At 42.5% G+C, this 19,909-nt stretch overlaps 1 protein-coding gene across 7 annotated transcripts in view; it reads left to right on the top strand.

Moving 5' to 3' along the window:
* Positions 1-19,909, top strand: part of LOC126354985 (chitooligosaccharidolytic beta-N-acetylglucosaminidase) — a 230,128-nt gene that overhangs the window by 194,015 nt on the left and 16,204 nt on the right. For all 7 annotated transcript variants that reach the window (XM_050005079.1, XM_050005078.1, XM_050005073.1 and 4 more), the window contains exons 4-5: positions 16,311-16,643; positions 17,673-17,960. In XM_050005079.1, the coding sequence (XP_049861036.1) occupies positions 16,311-16,643; positions 17,673-17,960 (621 nt within the window). The remainder of the gene's footprint in view (positions 1-16,310; positions 16,644-17,672; positions 17,961-19,909) is intronic.

Here is a 19,909-nt window from a genome sequence, read left to right as displayed (position 1 = left end):
AACCGAGGCTGAAATACAATCTTACCTCTCTGATCAGGGTGCCATTGCTGCCCATCATGTAATGAAAAAGGTCGATTCCTCCTTGGTGCCCAGCCGCACTATTTTCCTCAGCTTTAATAGGGTGGTGCTGCCGTCCAAGATTAAAGCAGGCTATGAAATCATCACAATCTGGCCTTACATTCGGAATCCGTTGCGCTGCTACCAGTTTTATCAGTTCAGTCACACTAGAAAATCTTGTCGACACCCAACCACATGCGTAACCTGCAGGGATGCACACGAGGCCAAATGTCCGCCTCCTTCTCCCCGCTGTATCAACTGCAATGGCGGCCATGCCACCTCCTCCCCGGATTGTCCCATGTATCTAGACGAGCAGGCTGTTAAAGAGATTCAGGTCAAGGAAAAAGTGCTTTACCCAGTAACTTGCAAGTTACTGGCTAGTCGCAAACCCTGTGTTCTCCCGTCAGGCACCTATAGTTCAGTTCTTGTTACCCCTCGCTCCATGAAGGACATGGCCACGCAGACATGCGACCTTAGATTTTGCTCTGAAGTTGTGAAGTCACGCAGTGTCAAGGTAGCATCGCCGCCCTCCAGTCCCACTGTGCAACAAACCATCATACTCTCGCCTAAAGGGGCAAAGCTACCCACCACACAACCAACTGGCAGGAAAGGACAGAAGGAGTATTCCCGTGAAGACTTCATCCGTCCCTCCAACCAAACAACACCCAAGTCTTCCTCTAACGAGAAGGGCTCGTAGAAGCCCACTAAAGACATACGGTATTCTCCTTCCCCAACTCGAAGATCGTGCCTGATGGTGTCGCCACGTGGTCATTTAGCCTGGCCGGCCTCTGTTTCTCTGGCGCGCATCACCAACCATTTTTCAGCATTGGACTCCGCAGACCAATCACACAGGCACGTCAACGCCTCTGTGGACCCCATGGAGCAGGATTCTCCTGTATTAGCGGCTCTCCACCGGCTATCCCTTGGTGGCCACCGAGTTGACAACCCTACATCTCTTCCTCCTCATGACTGTCCTCCAATGGAACGTTTGCAGTCTTCGGTCCCACAAAGAGGATTTACGGCTGCTTCTAACATCACAGCATCCCCTTATACTCTGGCTTCAGAAAACGAAACTGCACCCTCAAGACCGCTGTGAGCTTTCGCATTACCTAGCAATTCGTTTTGGCCTTCACCTTGAGGTCGGTATCCCATCTCATGGAGGTCGTATGCTGCTCATATGGAATGACCTTCATAATCAACCCATCTCCCGGATACCCGTCTTCAAGCTGTCACAGCTCGCCTTTTCTTTCCCCGCCTGACTTTTTCCCTCTTTACCATTTATGTCCCTCCGTCATTCGATGTCACCAGGACAGAATTCCTTCTGCTTATTGCGCACCTATCTCCCCCATTTTTGCTACTCGGTGACTTTAATGTGCATCATCCCATTTGGGGTTCTCCCAGATCCTGCCAGAGAGGTGCCCTCTTGGCCGACATTCTTAACCAACTCAACCTCTTCTGCCTTAACCACTGGAGCACCCACTTTCCTTTTCGACTCCTCAAACACCTATTCCCATTCGGACCTATCCTTCTGCACTGCCCAGCTTGCCCATTGTCTTGAGTGGTCTGTTCTTTCTGACGCCTACTTGAGCGACCATTTCCTGTGTGCTTTCTGTCTGCTGACTCCTTCTCCATCCACATGCATGCCGAAATGGCAGCTTCCTAAGGCTGACTGGCAGCTTTACTCCTCCCTGACGACGTTCGTAGAACAAGATTTCCTAAGTTGTGATAACCAGGTGGACTATCTCACCAACGTTGCCCTTACCGCTAGAGAACGTTCCATTCCTCACACTTCCTCTTTACCACTTTGTGTCCCAGTCCCTTGCCCTTGGTTGACTGAGGCATGCCACGACGCAATTCGCGCATGGAGACGTGCTCTGCGTGTTTTTAACCGCCACCCTACGCTGGAAAACTGCATTCATTATAAACTGTTGTGTGCAAAGTGTCGTTGAGTTCTTCGGGATAGCAAAAGAGCTAGTTGGATTTCATTCACTAGTTCTTTAAGAGTTCCACACCTTCCTCTGTCGTGTGGGCCAACGTCCAACGGCTCTCTGGAACCAAGATCCATTCCTCCATTTCTGGCCTGACAGTAGGTGCCGATGCCATTGTGGATCCTGTTGGTATCTCCAACACCTTGGGCAGCCATTCTGCCGAAGTTTCGAGCTCTTCCCACCATCACCCTGCCTTCATCCATCAAAAACGAGTGGAGGAGTTTCGGGCGATACCCTTCTCTTCTCCGAAACGTGAGTGTTGCAATGTTATCATCACTATGAGGGAGCTAGATTATGCTCTCAGTTCATCCCAGTCCTCCATTCCAGGGCCAGACGCTATCCACAACCAGATGTTGTATCGCCTCTCTCTTGCGGGCAAGCACTTTCTGTTTAACACAAACAACCGCATATGGGCTGAGGGCGTGACGCCACCATCATACGCATACCTAAGCCCAGTAAGGACAAAAACCTTCCTTCTAGCTACCGCCCCATCTCTCTTACCAGGTGCGTTTGTAAGGTGATGGAACATATGATTCATGCCCGGCTGGTGTGGTGGCTAGATTCTCTCAATTTACTCACAAATGCACAGTGTGGATTTCAAGTGAGGCGTTCTGCAGTTGACCATCTCCACTCATGTCATGAATGGTTTCCTGCGGATATACCAGACTGTGGCTGTGTTTTTCGATTTGTAGAAGGCCTACGACACTTGCTGGAAAACAGGTACCATCCGTACTCGTTACACATGGGGCTTCTGTGGGCACATGCCCTGTTTTCTTTGGACATTTTTAAAAGACCGAGTTTTCAAAGTACGTGTGAGTTCTGCTTTGTCGAACACCTTTATTAAGGAAAATGGTGTGCCTTAGGGTTCCGTCCTGAGCATCATCCTCGTTGCTATCGCTATTAACCTATAATGGGCTGTCTCACACCAGGTGCTAGTTCTCCACGGACCTATCTCACTGAATGGCTCTTCAGCGCCGGCGTGATCGTCTTCACTCCTGGAGCATCGCTAATGGCTTTCGATTTTCCACTGACAAAACCTTCTGTATGGATTTCTGGTGGCGCAGATGGTTTCTCTTACTATCTCTACACCTTGAGCCTGTTGCTCTTCCCTTCTTTGACACAGTGAAATTGCTGGGGCTCATGCTCGATAGGAAACTCTCTCGGTCCTCCCATGTCTCTCACCAGGCAGCCCATTGTACGCAGCCCCTCAGTGTCCTCCATGTCCTCAATGGTACTCCTTGGGGTGCCGATCGATCCACCCTCCTCCATTTGTACCGGTCCCTTGTCCATTCTAAACTCGACTATGGATGCATTGTTTTATGCATCTGCAGGCCCATCTCTTTTTACGCCGTCTCAACACTATCCATCATCATGGCATCCGTTTGGCCATGGTGCCTTTTACACCAGCCCGATTGAGAGTCTGTTTGCTGAAGCTGCTGAACTACCACTGTCCTACTGCAGTGAGTTTCTCCTCAGCAGGTATGCATGCCGTTTGTCTGCCATGTATGGCCACCCCTCCTACGCCGATTCCTTAGATCGTCAGTATGGGGCTCATCCCCTTTCTCTGTTACTCCTAGAGTTCACTTTTTCCACGTGCTATGGTGGCTTAACTTCATGCTACCTACAACTTTCCCAGTGGGTGTGAACCCTTCACCACCTTGGCTTCCTGAAGTGGCCCATGTTAACCTTGGCCTTTGTTCACTTCCTAAGGACACTATTCCAGCCTTGGTCTATTGCCTTCAGTTTCATGACCTTTGCATGGAACTTAGCGATAGTCCCTACGTATACACTGATGGCTCTCCGACTGACTGTGGAGTCAGGTGTGCCTTCGTCATTGGCAACCGTGTCTTTTGATATCAGCTTCCGGCACACTCCTCTGTATTTACAGCCAAGCTTTTCACCTTGTATCAGACCATGTAGTACGTCCGGTGACACAGCCTTCCCAATTGTGTCCTCTGCTCAGACTCACTCTGCGCCCTCCAAAGTCTGTGTACTGTACACTGCTCATCCCTTAGCGCAGCGGGTCCAGGAAAGCTGTCACTTGCTCACTCTTGGTGGGACCAATGTCATGTTTCTGTGAGTCCCTGGTCATGTCGGTCTGCCAGGAAATGAGGCTGCTGACACTGCTCCCAAGGCTGCAGCCCTCATACCTCAGCCTGCGAGTACCTCTATTCCCTCCAATGATCTCTGCATTGCCGCCTGCCAGGAGGTGGTGTCCCTTTGGCATCGCCAATGTTCTTTCCTTCTTGGGAATAAGCTTTAGTTTATTAAGCCTCTCCTGGCATCTTGGATGACCTCCTCTTGGCCCTCCCTCCCGGGAGAAGTTTATTTTAACTCGGATGCGTATTGGGCACTGCCTTTTTAGCCATCGTCATTTGCTTAGTGGCACTGCCCCACCACTTTGTATGCATTGTGCCCAAGTTTTAACTGTCCGCCACTTCCAGCTGGAATGCCCTTTTTTTAACCAATTTTTCCAGCTTATGTTTGCTGTCTGATTTATCAGCCATTTTAGCGAATGATGCGTGAGCTGTCGACCACGTTTTACTTTTTATCCACCGAAGCAATATGGCAAAGGCCATTTAATTTTTAGTTATGGACTTCAATTTTTGTATGCTGTTTTTTTAGCCCTTTTTCCACGTCTTGTTTAGCTGTTTCCTATTCTGTCCATTGGGACTGACATATAGTCATTTCTTTCGTCTCTGTGTTTGTGTTCTATAGTTTTGACTTGGGCGCATATGACCCCAGTTGTTTTTTTTTTTTTCCACCCTAAAACAAAACAAAACAAACAAAAAGAACTCTGTTGTGACCAGGATGAACAGTTACAACTTATTGAGAACATTGTACAAGGTCCCAGGCACATTTTACTGTTTGTACAAGACATCATCTAACACACCAATATGGACTAAGATGGATAGATGCTGTGGGGCCTGTAACTTGGCCACAAAGATCACTTGTCAGTGCTCTGGATTTTTCTGTGGTCCTTTCAAAAAGTGGAGTATGTATCACACCTTTAGATAAGGTTCATGAACTGGTTAAGTCCCGAGATAATCCAGGGGTGTTGGAAGATTTGTAACTCGCTGTGGGAAAAGTGCAGTATTGCCTCCAGAAGTGGTGGTGATAGGTAGAACTCCTTCTTCAGCAGCTGTGAGTGTACAATAAGATTGTAGCTTATGATGTGCTGAAGTAGTGTTGTATTTCTAGTTTTAAAATGGTCCTTTGGATAAATTAGAGCTCTGTTGCACACAGACTTACCTGATATGTTTACTTTTGAAATACAGGGTGGTAAGGTTAACATATAATATTAAATGTAGTAACTTAAGACGTAATTTGTTGACAGTATGTTTCTACAGGTATAGAAAAAAATGTTTTCTTTACACACATAATACACCTCAATATACACACCATTAGTGGTGTAACAGGCAACTAATCTGTATTCCACTTCTATCAGTGTTTTGCAGCATTGCTGGTGTAACAGTTCAAATAGTTGCACGAAAGTGATGATGCAGATCACAAACTAGTGTTAGTGTCTGGTGCACTTGTTCTTGATAAACACCCACAAAAAAAATAAATCAAGTGGTATAATGTCTGGGCTTTTAGGGGTTCTATGTAGTCAATGAATTACCCTTCCCAATCCACCAATCTGGGATCTCATGATCCAGGAAATCCCTCACAATGTTAGCAAAGTAGCATTATGTGTAATCTTGTTGAGACCTCATGTCATGAGGAAGTTGTAGCACTGGATGCAATGCAACATGTCTATGTACATTGTTGCATTAACTGCAGGCTCTGAGAAGGAGAATGGGCCTGTAACCCTGTCCTTCAACAATCCACACCACACAAATTGACTTTCAGGAAGTCACATTTGCACTCTCACTAGATGGGGACAAGGGTGGGGGTGTTTGAGATCCCCATATGTGGCAATTTTGTGTGTTAACTGTGTGGGAAGAATGGAGTTTACTGTACTTGGATGCTGATATGAAGTGTTATCCAAAAAACAGACCAAATTGAGGAATGCCTCATTTTCGCCTATTTTTCCCAGAATTGTCTTCTCAAGTGCTTTCCACTGTGGCTTGTCCTCAAACTTGATTTTGTGACAACACTGCAGTTTGTATGCCTGAATAAGATAACTGTAACTGCGAATTAATTCAGCAGTGCCTCTAGAATTTCAGGCTTGGCATGGTGGCCTGACATCAAAAGTAGACTGTGTTTCCAAGAGCTGCTTGTCCCATTTCTTGATTGTTACGTAAATGGGATCATCATTAGGTTGTTGCAGTCTATGCTCGTGCTGAAAACAATGTTGTACCAGTGTAACAGACTTTAGCTTCATGAGTGAAAGTACACAGAACACCTTCTGCCATGAAGTCCATTTGGCTACTGACATGTGTTTACATAAACGAAGCAGTTACACATATGTGCACTTGGTACCAGCTGTCACAAGCAGACATGGAAAACATTTTGTGTTATCATGCATGTAGAAGCAAACTGCCAATAAAAATCTCAGTTACGTCTCAAGTTATTACATTTTATATCATTATATGTGTAGCCTGGGCACCCTGTACAATTATATTAACTAGGACAATATTTCATAGTGAAGTCAGTGGTGGCTCTTAAACACAGATTTGCAACTATCTCAAAAATTGGCCGTTTGTGAATCTTTGCCATCGTGCTTATTGCAATTTTTTTTGCTTTTATTATTGCATACATTCCCCCATGTCAATTTCTGTCACTAAGTACTTTACACCATCTATGAAAATTTTGCAGTGGGGCATCTCTGGCACTCTGTTCAGCTTGGAACACCAAGTGACTGCTTGCATTGCTTGGGCCTTATGCCAACCCTGGTTATTAAATAAAAGCATAACCTCCACTGCATACTGAAAGGTGGGTTGTGGAGAGATGATGTAGATGTAACAGTACATAAAATGGTAGTTACTACAGGTTATAATATATGTTGTCAAAAACCACTACTCCTTGAAAATAACTTCCTCCATTGTCCCCCCATTCACTTGGATGCAGTACTGTAGGTGTCGCAGGAAGGATTCCAGGACATACTTGATGTATCGTCCACAATGACACTTAATTTCTTCACATAACTGCAAATGAAGTAATCTGGAGCTGTCAAATCTGGGGAAAGAGATGGCCATGTCACATTGCCACAGTAGGGAATCATCCTCAAGATAAACAGTGACTAAGAATCACTCATGTGCCAATGACACACACAATACCACAACTTTTGGAGTCACATGGGGGCTTTTCACATAAATGTTATGTATGGATATTCCTGACACCAGTACTGCTGGTTTTGCTTATTAAGATAGCCAGTCACACAATAGATTGCTTATCGGATGTCAGCAGTTGATGGGGGGAAACAGTAATTATTGCAAGAATTTCAGTGCAGTTGGAAAGTCTTTTGCCTAGCACTGTCTCTCAGGTCTTGAATCGCCTGCTGTTTATATGGATGAAACTTAACACTTTCACTGCCAGTTACATAAACCTTGCCATTTCTTAGAGAGGACTTGCCACCGATGAAGATGAACTGATCTCATCAATAAGTGTCATTTTGTACTGAAAAGCAATATAAATCATACCCCATCAAATGACAGGATTGTCAGTCAACTGATTTTTTTGCATTCTGTCAATTGATGGGATTGATGTACACAGAATTAAATTCATCCAGTAAGCCCAATGAACTGTACAAAGTATTAAATTCATCCAGTAAGCCCAATGAACTGTTAAAGTGTTTGTGCATGTCAGGGTGTTGAATGACTATCATTGTGTTAAAGTTACATACATTCATTCCAAGTTATAATAAATTCTAACACCTTTCCCCTAACTTGGTGACTGCTGGTTCAAAACACTACCTGTGGCACGCCACTGTCACATCCACCTGAAAATACTGTACCTCTCGGATGGAATTCACAGATCACTGCTTAATGGCATACTGCTTGCCTGATTCCCTTGTATTCAGCAATGTATGCATGTGCAGTGTACAATGTATGTTTGGTCACTGTCATCTGCTGCGTTAGATACAGTACTCACCAGTATAGAGTTCTGAATTAATGTGGACCATACCCATTAAATCCAGTTTTCTGAGACATGACTGAAAACGTAAATTACTTTATTAAAACTTGCAATTTAAATCATTAAGGTTAGGATGTATAAAAAAGCCTTTAAATTGACTTTTATGCTATATTATGGAAAACATTGGAAATTGGTGCTAAATACTATGGGTCCAAACTGCTGAGGTTATCAATCCCTAAGCTTGCACACTACTATCTAACTTAAACTAACTTATCCTAAGGACAACACACACACCCAAGCCTAAGGGAGGACTCGAACCTCCGATGGTACAATTTGATGATGTATGGCACTTAGTTCATTTACCCTTAGAATCTTTAAGGAAAATATGTGAAAGGTTTTATTGATATTACATCAAAAAGACACAAATCTGTTTCTTATTATACACTCCTGGAAATGGAAAAAAGGACACATTGACACCGGTGTGTCAGACCCACCATACTTGCTCCGGACACTGCGAGAGGGCTGTACAAGCAATGATCACACGCACGGCACAGTGGACACACCAGGAACCGTGGTGTTGGCCGTTGATTGGCGCTAGCTGTGCAGCATTTGTGCACTGCCGCCGTCAGTGTCAGCCAGTTTGCCGTGGCATACGGAGCTCCATCGCAGTCTTTAACACTGGTAGCATGCCGCGACAGCGTGGACGTGAACCGTATCTGTAGTTGATGGACTTTGAGCGAGGGCATATAGTGGGCATGCGGGAGGACGGGTGGACGTACCGCCGAATTGCTCAACACGTGGGTCGTGAGGTCTCCACAGTACATCGATGTTGTCGCCAGTGGTTGGCGGAAGGTGCACGTACCCGTCGACCTGGGACCGGACCGCAGCGACGCACGGATGCACGCCAAGACCGTAGGATCCTACGCACTGCCGTAGGGGACCGCACCGCCACTTCCCAGCAAATTAGGGACACTGTTGCTCCTGGGGTATCGGCGAGGACCATTCGCAACCGTCTCCATGAAGCTGGGCTACGGTCCCGCACACCGTTAGGCCGTCTTCCACTCACGCCCCAACATCGTGCAGTCCGCCTCCAGTGGTGTCGCGACAGGCGTGAATGGAGGGACGAATGGAGACGTGTCGTCTTCAGTGACGAGTTGCCTCTGCCTTGGTGCCAATGATGGTCGTATGCGTGTTTGGCGCCGTGCAGGTGAGTGCCACAATCAGGACTGCATACGACCAAGGCACACAGGGCCAACACCCGGCATCATGGTGTGGGGAGCGATCTCCTACACTGGCCGTACACCTCTGGTGATCGTCGAGGGGACACTGAATAGTGCACGGTGCATCCAAACCGTCATCGAACCCATCGTTCTACCATTCCTAGACTGGCAAGGGAACTTGCTGTTCCATCAGGACAATGCACGTCTGCATGTATCCCGTGCCACCCAACGTGCTCTAGAAGGTGTAAGTCAACTACCTTGGCCAGCAAGATCTCCGGATCTGTCCCCCATTGAGCATGTTTGGGACTGGATGCAGCGTCGTCTCACGCGGTCTGCACATCCAGCACGAACGCTGGTCCAAGTGAGGCAGCAGGTGTAAATGGCATGGCAAGCCGTTCCACAGGACTACATCCAGCATCTCTACGATCATCTCCATGGGAGAATAGCAGCCTGCATTGCTGCGAAAGGTGGATATACACTGTACTAGTGCCGACATTGTGCATGCTCTGTTGCCTGTGTCTGTGCCTGTGGTTCTGTTAGTGTGATCATGTGATGTATCTGACCCCAGGAATGTGTCAATAAAGTTTCCCCTTCCTGGGACAATGAATTCACGGTGTTCTTATTTCAATTTCCAGGAGTGTATTAACATACATACCTTACATATCCTCAGTTTGGATAGAAAAGTTGCTGATAAAGCCTGTACAATTATTCATTTACATTTCTACTATAAAATTCACTCTTAAGTGCTTGGCAGAGGGTTCACTGAACCACATTGACTATTTCTCTACCATCCCATTCTCGAATAGCGTGCAGGATAAATGAACAGTTACACCTTTCTGTGTGAGCTCTAATTTCTCATATTATATTACAATGATCGTTTCTCCCTACCCAAGTAGGCATCAACAAAATATTTTTGCATTCAAAAAAGAACGTTGGTGACAGAAATTTTGTGAAAAGATCTTACTGCAATGTAGAACGACTTTGTTTTAATTATTTACACCCTAACTCAAGTATCATAATCATGACATTGCCCCCTCCCCCCCCCCCCCCCCCCCCCTCCTGCCATTATGACAACAGAAAAAGGCTGCTCTTACTTGAATGTTTGTGATATCCTCCACCAGTACTATCTGGCACAGATCCCATACCTTGCAGCAGTATTCCAGAAGAGGATGGACAAGCATAGCATACACAGTTCCTTTAGTAGACCCGCTGCATCTTCTAAGCATTTTGCCAAAAAACAGTCTTTGGCTGTTCCTCCTTGCAACATTTTCTGTGTGATCATTCCAATTTAAGTTGTTCACAGTTGTAATACATAGGCATTTAGTTGAATTGACAGCCTTTAGATTTGTGTGATTTATTGTGTAGCAAAAATTTAACAGCTTTCTTTTAGTGCTAATGTGAAAGACTTCACACTTTCCATTAGAGTCAATTGCCACTTTTCACACAATACAGATGTCATATCTTTCTGACGACTTTACTAGATAGAAGTGAGACCTTAATTTGCAAGCAATCCAACAGTCCTGCTCAGATGTCTCCTAAATCATTTATATAGGTTAGAACAGCAAAGTGCCCATAAAAATTCCTTAGGGAATCCTACATTATTTTTGTTTTACTCAGTGGTTTGCCATTAGTTACTACAAACTGTGACCGTTCTGACAGTAAATCATGAATCTAGTTGCACAACTAAGATGTTACTTAATAGACACAGTTCTGTGTTTCCAAGAACAATATTTTCTGAATCTGTGTTGACTGTGTCAATATTTTTTTTTCTCTGAGGTAATTCATAATGATGGAACACACTATATGTTCCAAAATCCTACTGTAAACTGACATCACTGATGGGACTGCCAGCGGACCCAGCTTACTGCCACACATGGAGATAACGTACCTGGTCCTCGGCAACCAACCGACTCCTCTCAGAATGCCGACAACATCTAAAATAGTCATCAGTGGAAATAACGCCAACTACACACACAACCTGACACAAAGACCGTGGCCCAGCTCAAGCAATGTGTGGCGGCCATTGTTAGGTGAGCCATGTCTACGCAGACCTCACAGCTCCAACCTGACTGCACTAGTGCTGCATTGCAACTCCCCGACTGGCAGGTCCAGATTGTGATCCAGATGCATTCCAACTGACTGGCAGCCCGAACTCGCAACCTAAATTCCCCTACGACAACTGGGAAGCAATACCAGTCGAGCAAAGATACTGCGAGAGGGGATATATCAATATGCACTGCTAGCATTGGTCACGGTCAGGAAAAGCAGCAACTCAGTGACAACAGTAATTTAAATTAAAAACAGGGTGTAAAATACATGATGGCGGGAACACGAGCCAACACAGTTCAGAAAGTTTCTTTGTATTCAGTCAAAAAGACCAGCATTTTAAAAGTCTCAGCCTACGTATACGTATCCAGTTAACAAATTGTGCTTGCAAGTCCCCTTTCCTGTTAATTAAAGTGTTTTCCAAAGTTTTTACGTTCAGAAATTTATTTCTATATTTTAAAATGTATGTCAGTTTGAAGCTTATTCCTCTTTACTGATTTTATCATTATGAGGCAATCTTCCAGCAAGTAAATGTCATTCCTTTTTACTTGCTTTTTAAAGTATACCAAAGTCCACTGTTAGGCAAGAATGAATGCCCAGACTATAGGAACTTCAAATATACAATTAACATTTTCGTGTTAGGTCCTCGAACTCAATAATTTCTTCAGAAGAGTCCACAGCCTCAAAGTATCGTCTAAATGATGAAACAATTTTAACCACTGCAGGCTGTCAGTTTTGTTCCTTTGACGCATCATGTATATACATTATATTACTGCCAAACTTCAGCCTTAGGCCATTATCAGATGTTTGCAACGCAATACCGAAAGTGCAGCAGATAGATAAGACATTAGTTGGTAACATTATGCTTGTGTGTTTCACTTGATAATTTAATTACTTACATCACTTACGTGACATTGGTGAAACATGTGTCACATTTAAAAAAATATTTTGTGTTATGTGGGGACAGACAGATATATTATGTTGAATGTTACAGATATGGTCTTGTACGTATCAATCAGTTAACAAGAAAAACTTTTATAGCACATCATGTAGCCAAAAAGCTTACTAACAGGTAGCTTACTGACCCACGCAATTCATTAAGCAGCATACTGTGTACTTTTCTGCACTCACACGTACACATAACTGTAACAAATCATGGGAACATGCATCATCCAAGGAGCATGCTAAGGCCTGTCATTTTGTAGAGACAAAGTTATCACCTGAGGGAGCTGCATTCATTTGTCCAGTCTTGCGTACATGTCATTAATTCTTATTAAACTTTTTATATGATGGACTTCAACAATATTTACAATCATTATAGGCATAATTAAACTTCTGTTATTGTTGGAATGATGCTAAATGGTCTTATTACATTGTTTTAAAAATGGCTTCAGTTTTATAAGCCACTGCTGAAAGTAGCCTCTATGCCTATTGTCATTACACAAATCACAAAGTGGCACAACATTACTGTCCCTTGCTAGTGAGGACTTCGCTCACTTCAACTCTGAATCCTCTAAAATGTGCAACTCTGCAGGTAAGTGTGGCTTTGTTCACACGTCTGAATGAGTTGATATCTGTAAAATTAGTTCAATTAACAAACTCTATTTATAAAAGCTGAGCAGGCTACACAAATAGTAAACCATTAAAAGTAAATAAATAAAATGTCTAAGATGGAAGTCATTAAATAATCTTAGCAAACTCCAGAAAATTATAATATTTGAATAGGTGAATTAAAATTTCTTAATTGAACCAATTCCTTGTAGGTAAAGCATTTGTTTGCCTACCAAGTTTCATGTACTACTTCAGTAAACAAAAAAAAATCTGGTTTTATTATGGTATTGTACAATCGTATTTGCCAGTGTTGCAGCCAAACCAAATTTCCAATCAATAGAGGGAGTTGACATGCTGTTGTAGACAATAAATAATTGTATTTTATACAAATGTAACCCAATAAAGCCTCAGAAGCTCAATTTCCTTTGTCATTACTTTATTTAATCACCTTGGTCAGACAGTCATTTTGATGTGCTTTGAATTATCATTGTTCAATTAGTTTAAAAGCTATTATTTCCCCATGTGGTATTATAATGCTTTGTTTATGCAGCTGGTTGGAGTTGCCCACATGACTGAAGATAATTTATAATGATGAGAAAACCACCCCATATACACCCATGCTCAACTTCTGTTGTCCATTGCAGCTATCAACACAATTGCTATCTGGCATACATACGGCCACTTCCTCCTTACCTCTTATGGCTCACTCCCCACCTGCTTCCTTGTGCCACCCCTTCAGACTCATTATTTGTGACTCACTCTGGTAGGCAGTATTACTCTGCCATTTCCTGTCACTTTGCAACCAGAGCTGCCACTAAAATAAATATAAAAAATTGAGACCAGATAAAAAGAAAAGACTGCTTACATTTAAGGAACTATTTCTGCCATTTTTGTATGGCAGTTTTTTGACTTTAAACTCTAACAACCTTCATTGATATCAATCAACTTATAGTTTCATGCGGGAGTGTTCTCTCACTGCACTGGAAAATGTGTACTTGCTCTGAAACGAAACAAACAAGACAGGAAGTTTCATATCAGCGCACACTCCGCTGCAGAGTGAAAATCTCATTCTGGAAACATCCCCCAGGCTGTGGCTAAGCCATGTCTCCGCAATATCCTTTCTTTCAGGAGTGCTAGTTCTGCAAGGTTCGCGGGAGAGCTTCTGCAAAGTTTGGAAGATAGGATACGGATACTGGCAGAAGTAAAGCTGTGAGTACTGGGCGTGAGTCGTGCTTCGGTAGCTCAGATGGTAGAGCACTTGCCCGCGAAAGGCAAAGGTCCTGAGTTCGAGTCTCGGTCGGGCACACAGTTTTAATCTGCCAGGAAGTTTCAAGACAGATGATGCTGATTTGTGACTTTACCAAATAAGTTTAGTTAATTATGGTCACTGTCAAACAAGAAATAATTTTTGATTACGTATAACTGCATTTGTTACTTCCACTGCTCAGAACAATTTCACTATGTCATTTATTATTTTATTTTATTTTATTTATTTATTTGTTTGTTGTGAGACTGCACAGAAGCTCCTTTGCTTTTGCAGTATAACTATGTTAATGTAACTATGTAGTAAACTGCTTTTCCACTATTACTGAGTACATAAATTCTAATAGAACTTGTCACAGCACAATAACACACATTAATACACCGTGACAAATAGTTACTTAGTAATGTGACTAAAAAAAGGTTCAAATGGCTCTGAGCACTATGGGAGTCAACATCTGGGAGTCATCAGTCCCCTAGAACTTAGATCTACTTAAACCTAACTAACCTAAGGTCATCACACACATCCATGCCCGAAGCAGGATTTGAACCTGTGACCATAGCGGCCACGCGGTAATGTGACTATTTGAAGTTCTGTTTGTCAACTTATAAGATCATCAATCTTCAACATCCAGGATTTTTCTGATATTTTATCATTGGAGTAAAAAGTTAAGAGTGATCTATACACAAATGATCCAGAGAAGAAAAGCCTCTCCAAAGTTTGATTCAAGTGACACATACGGAACAAGGAATGAAAATGAGACAACTGTGAGATGGTGCATATTCAAATTTGAGCCTCATGTAGGCAGTCAATTTGTAAGAATGAAGAGCTACTATCACAGTGAATTTATAATAAGTAATACATTGTAAAATATGAACTAAGAAAAAAAAGCCATAAGAAATGAAAATCAGAACTGACATCAAAAAGATTCTAAAGGAATTTGTACTTCTGGATAGAAAGTCCATCTTACATTAATGTTACAATAATTTTAGTGATTTTGGTGTGTGGTAGAGGTGTCATCATTACTGCAGAAAATTTGATTCATAAGTCTTGAGTTAGGCAGAATAAGCAGTTTATTTTTGTGCTTGCAGGCCAGTATTTTCATACATGTTACTGCAAAGTAGTGGTGATGAAGAGCTGCCAGGTTTACAGTCAGAAGATGATGGGCATGATCTTTGTTGATATGTTAAGGTTTTCCAACACTGCCATTTGGTTGGAAACCCACGAGCATTTTATCAGTGGTATGTGACAGGAAATTCTGCATCCAGACACATTACAGAGTAATATTAAATGCCTTATGTACCACCACTTGTAATGAAGGAAAGTGGAAGGTAGTGCATTTGACAGGTTGTCAGCTGTATACATGTAATGAAATTTCAAGTAATTCTGTTTGTCACAGTCATAACTCACAGAGAGAACTGAACAAATTTAGTCTTAATAATACTTACCAGACAACATGTGGATGAAAAATGAAGTGGTTAATATGTACCATGTTAGGAAATGATTGATCTGGTCACAGTAATGGAATATTTGCATGTAATAACAGATCCACTTCATTCATTCATTCATTCATTCATTGTGTTAAATAGATCTCATCAAGGAGGAAAACCCTCAGTGATATGAAACAAATCAAAAGTACATACTAACAAAAGATAAGCCAATGATAGAAATTTAATTTTCTCACTGTATTAACAAGTAATAGTTCTATTACTGCAGTATTTAAGGCTATTCATGTTTATGCCAGCTGAATTTTACCAAGTAAATTACTTTGGAAAAAAAAAAAAAAAAAAAAAAAAACTTCTGCTTCTGCAGTTCTACTGAATAGCAGTTGTTTATCTCTTATCAAAAGGTTTTCCTCACTGACCATTTACCACTCGTTACCCATTTACTGTTCTTCATTGTATGTACATGAAGATTGACTGATTTGTAATTTTGCTTTTGAGTTCATAACTTATTTTACTGAGACAACATTTTCTGAAGATAATGCCGTAAAATAAAAGCACTTTCAAAGATTTGTATGTAGAAGTCATTCTTCAAACAATATTAGAGTAAACTTCTTACTTTCCATAAGAAGGCAGATTGTAGATGGGTTTCTATGCTGCTCTGGCTGCCAAGCACTGTGTATTATTTTCAAATATTGTATGTGAAACAACTTTCAAATGTTTACAGGTAAATGCAGCTGTAACGGCAGACACATTCTTTGGTGCACGGCATGCACTGGAGACACTGTATCAGCTTATTGTGTATGATGACATAAATAAGCAGTTGTTGTTGCTGTCAGAGATAAACCTTTCTGACAGTCCTGCTTTCCCACACCGCGCCATCGCACTTGATACTGCAAGAAGCTATTTCTCTGTTGCTTCCATCAAGAGGACAATTGATGCTATGGCTGCAAATAAACTCAACACTTTCCACTGGCATATCACTGACTCGCACAGTTTTCCATTTGTTTCTGAGACTTTCCCAAAACTTAGTCAATATGGAGCGTACTCACCAGAAAAGGTAATTGTTTGATTGTTTTTTTTAAGAATTGTGGCTGTGTTTTTCGCATGTAAGGTTTCCTAGTTTTTCCTCATCCATTTCATTGTTTGTTATTTTTGTCTTTTTGTGGAAGTTATTCTTCTACTTGCCTCTTCCAGAGTTGTTAATTTCACACAGTACCTCCTTTTGGCAGAAATGTTTGGTAACAAGAAGAAATAATAAATTAAATTTTTCCTGTGTGTTCTGATTACTTTTCTTTGAACTTCATAAGGAAAGTGCTTGTTTAATTACATCTTCTTTAATAATACTTAGTGGTTTACATAATTATAATAATACATACTTCAATTATTTTTACATACACTGCAATGTAATGGTTAAGTGGTCTAAATAACTGACCTAATATTTACACTACATTTAGGTACTGATTAGTAATTTTGAGTGAAATTGTATTATCATTGCACTCTAATGAGGAGGGAAATAAAGGTTTTTCTAAACTCAATTACATTTCACTCCCAAGAATAGAGTTACACAAGCATCTCCTGTATTATTAACTGGAAAAAGCTGAAACAAGATCAGATTTCATCTCTGAGACATAGTATAATTTCCTCCCAACAGATGTGTGGTCATGTGCCACAAGGCCAAGTCTTGTTTTCACAAAGTTTAATTGAATTATTCAAGTTTGAAGAATGTTCACCAGTATGAATGGTTTCACAAGTTGTAAATTACTTTATACCTCCATCCAGTCATTCACCAATGAAAGAAGGTTTGAAACAAAGTGAACAGTCCTTAACAATAAATACAGGATCCAAACAGTAATCATTCAGACAATTGAACAGGGAAAGATGGCCATTTATAGTGATAATGGAGTTACTGAGCAGTAGATATGCACAGTAGATATGCACAGAAATAAAAATATGACCATTCTATGTCAGCTTATAAATTTGATATTACATGTACTGCAACTGATTTGAATTGTTAATTACTTGTTACTCAATAGCAATTTAAGTGTATTACTAAAAATAAGTAAACATTTTTTTGTTTTCTTGATAGGTGTATACTCCTGATGACATAAAATCAGTTGTGGAATATGCTAGAGTGCGAGGGGTTCGCATTATACCAGAGTTTGATGCTCCTGCACATGTGGGTGAAGGATGGCAGTGGGTGGGAGATAATGCCACAGTATGCTTCAAAGCTGATCCATGGTCTCAGTATTGTGTGGAACCTCCATGTGGTCAACTGAATCCCACTAGTGAAAAGATGTATCAAGTACTTGCTGGTATCTACAAGGACATGTTAAATGTTTTTGACTCTGATGTCTTTCACATGGGAGGAGATGAGGTGAGTAAATATGAGCTGTGAATTTAAACTCATAAATTTATAATATAATAAACTAACTTGACCAAGGAAGAATTATAGTTCTATGAAACTAAGTCACAGTATTGATTAACGGTTGTCAGTTTCTCCAGGGTCAAATGTTGTGATGTAGGCACATTATCATGAAAAGCAAAACAGCTCTGAGAAGAGGTTTTTCAATAAGCTGTTACAGTTAAGCTTCCACATCCAGCAATAAAGATAAAACATCAGTCATCAACTGCACAAGAAAATCCCTCAGGGAGCTCAGCATTCGTTTGCTGGGTACGGGCTTGGCAACCCCGGGGTCCTCGAGCTGTGGACTGGTGTGCACCGCCAGTCTGCTGATACCGTAAGCTCTGGGCATGCTTCAGCGACCACCGTTTGGCGCAACGGTGGAACGTTGTGTGTCTTAGGGACCGGGGATCTTGGCTTGGTTGCCTGGATCGCAAGGACGGTACATACCTCTATAAAAAACCCTTCAATCTTAAGGTGTGCTGCGTGCCGATAAGATGCATGGCTGTTGAGGTGGAACACTCGCGAGCGGGCAACCTCTGGGGAACCTGCCGCACCTCAGTTGTACAAGGCTTATCCAGGCATGCGGGGCTCTGTCTGGATGGACGTAAGTTTCCCTAGCTGCTCGTGGGACGACCATGAATACTATGAATTCTTCCTCTTTTCCTCCTTCTAATTTTTTGCTGGCTAGTGGGATGGGTGGACCGCTGGTAGGCACTATCGCCCAATCCAACAAGAGGGCTAGGTTAGCGTCCTCCTGACTCCGGCGTCAGCAAACGTACAGCAGTTCAGAGTAACAGAGCACATACTGAAAACCAGAATGTGTTTTTAATTATAAAAAGGAAAGAGGGTTCCTTTGAAAAGGTTTCGCCATTCTATATCCAAAAGGGTCTGGAAGGAATAGCTGGAACTTTAAAATCAGTGAAGCGTTTACGGAATGGGACACTACCTGTTGAAACATCAACTTCTCAGCAAGCAGTTAACCTCCAAACAGCTAAAAGCTTGGGGGATCACTCTATCGATACAGAGCTTCACAGCACCCTGAACTCTAGTAAGGGTGTTGTTACCTGTAGGGATCTCGTGGACATTCCTGTAGAAGAATTAAAGAGTGAGTGGGCTCAGGAGGGAAGTGTTGATGTTCAGAACATCATGAAAAGGGTGGATGGGAACCTGGTGAAATCAGACTCCTTTATTCTTACTTTCAATACCCCCAAACTCCCAGAACACGTCAAGGCAGGATTTCTTCGACTAAACGTCTGGTCTTATGTCCCAAACCCAATGCGCTGTTTTAAGTGCCAGCGTTTTGGGCATACAACTCTAGGGTGTAGGGGAGAAGTGATGTGTGACAACTGTAGTAAGGCTGCCCATGACGGAATTGACTGTTCGTCACCTGTCAGATGTATAAACTGTTCTGAAAGCCACCCTGTTTGGAGTAGGGACTGTAGAATCTTCCTAGAGGAACGTAAAATAAAAGAAATAAAAACAACTAAGCGTATCCCCTACAGTGAAGCCAAAAAGATCTTTAAGGCCATGCAGCCCCCCACATTCGTTATGTCCTTTGCTTCCATTGTTCAGAAGCCGCCTCTGAAGGTCGATGCATCTACACAGACGGAGGTTGTTAGTGTTGGCACGAACACGTGCACATGTCAGTGCACTTGCAAGGCAGCAACTGTATCAGAGCCTGTAGCCCCTCCTAGAACAGCAGAGAAAGGTACAGTAGCTCACAATGAAGAGCCCCAGGCATCTCCGACTGCTGAGGCTGTTCCAAAGCCCAGCATGGTCATAAACGCCCCAGCTCCGGTTCCAGCAAAGCCCTCTAAACAAAGGAAAGCACATGTGAAGCAGCACCAACAGATTAAATCGGCTGGTAAACCCTCGGATCATGTTAATGTGGTCCTGCTAGACGCTTCATCAGACTCTTC

Source organism: Schistocerca gregaria, chromosome 3, assembly GCF_023897955.1.
Source record: "Schistocerca gregaria isolate iqSchGreg1 chromosome 3, iqSchGreg1.2, whole genome shotgun sequence".
NCBI classification, from domain to species: Eukaryota; Metazoa; Arthropoda; class Insecta; order Orthoptera; family Acrididae; genus Schistocerca; species Schistocerca gregaria.
This window is presented reverse-complemented; position numbering and strand designations above follow the sequence as displayed.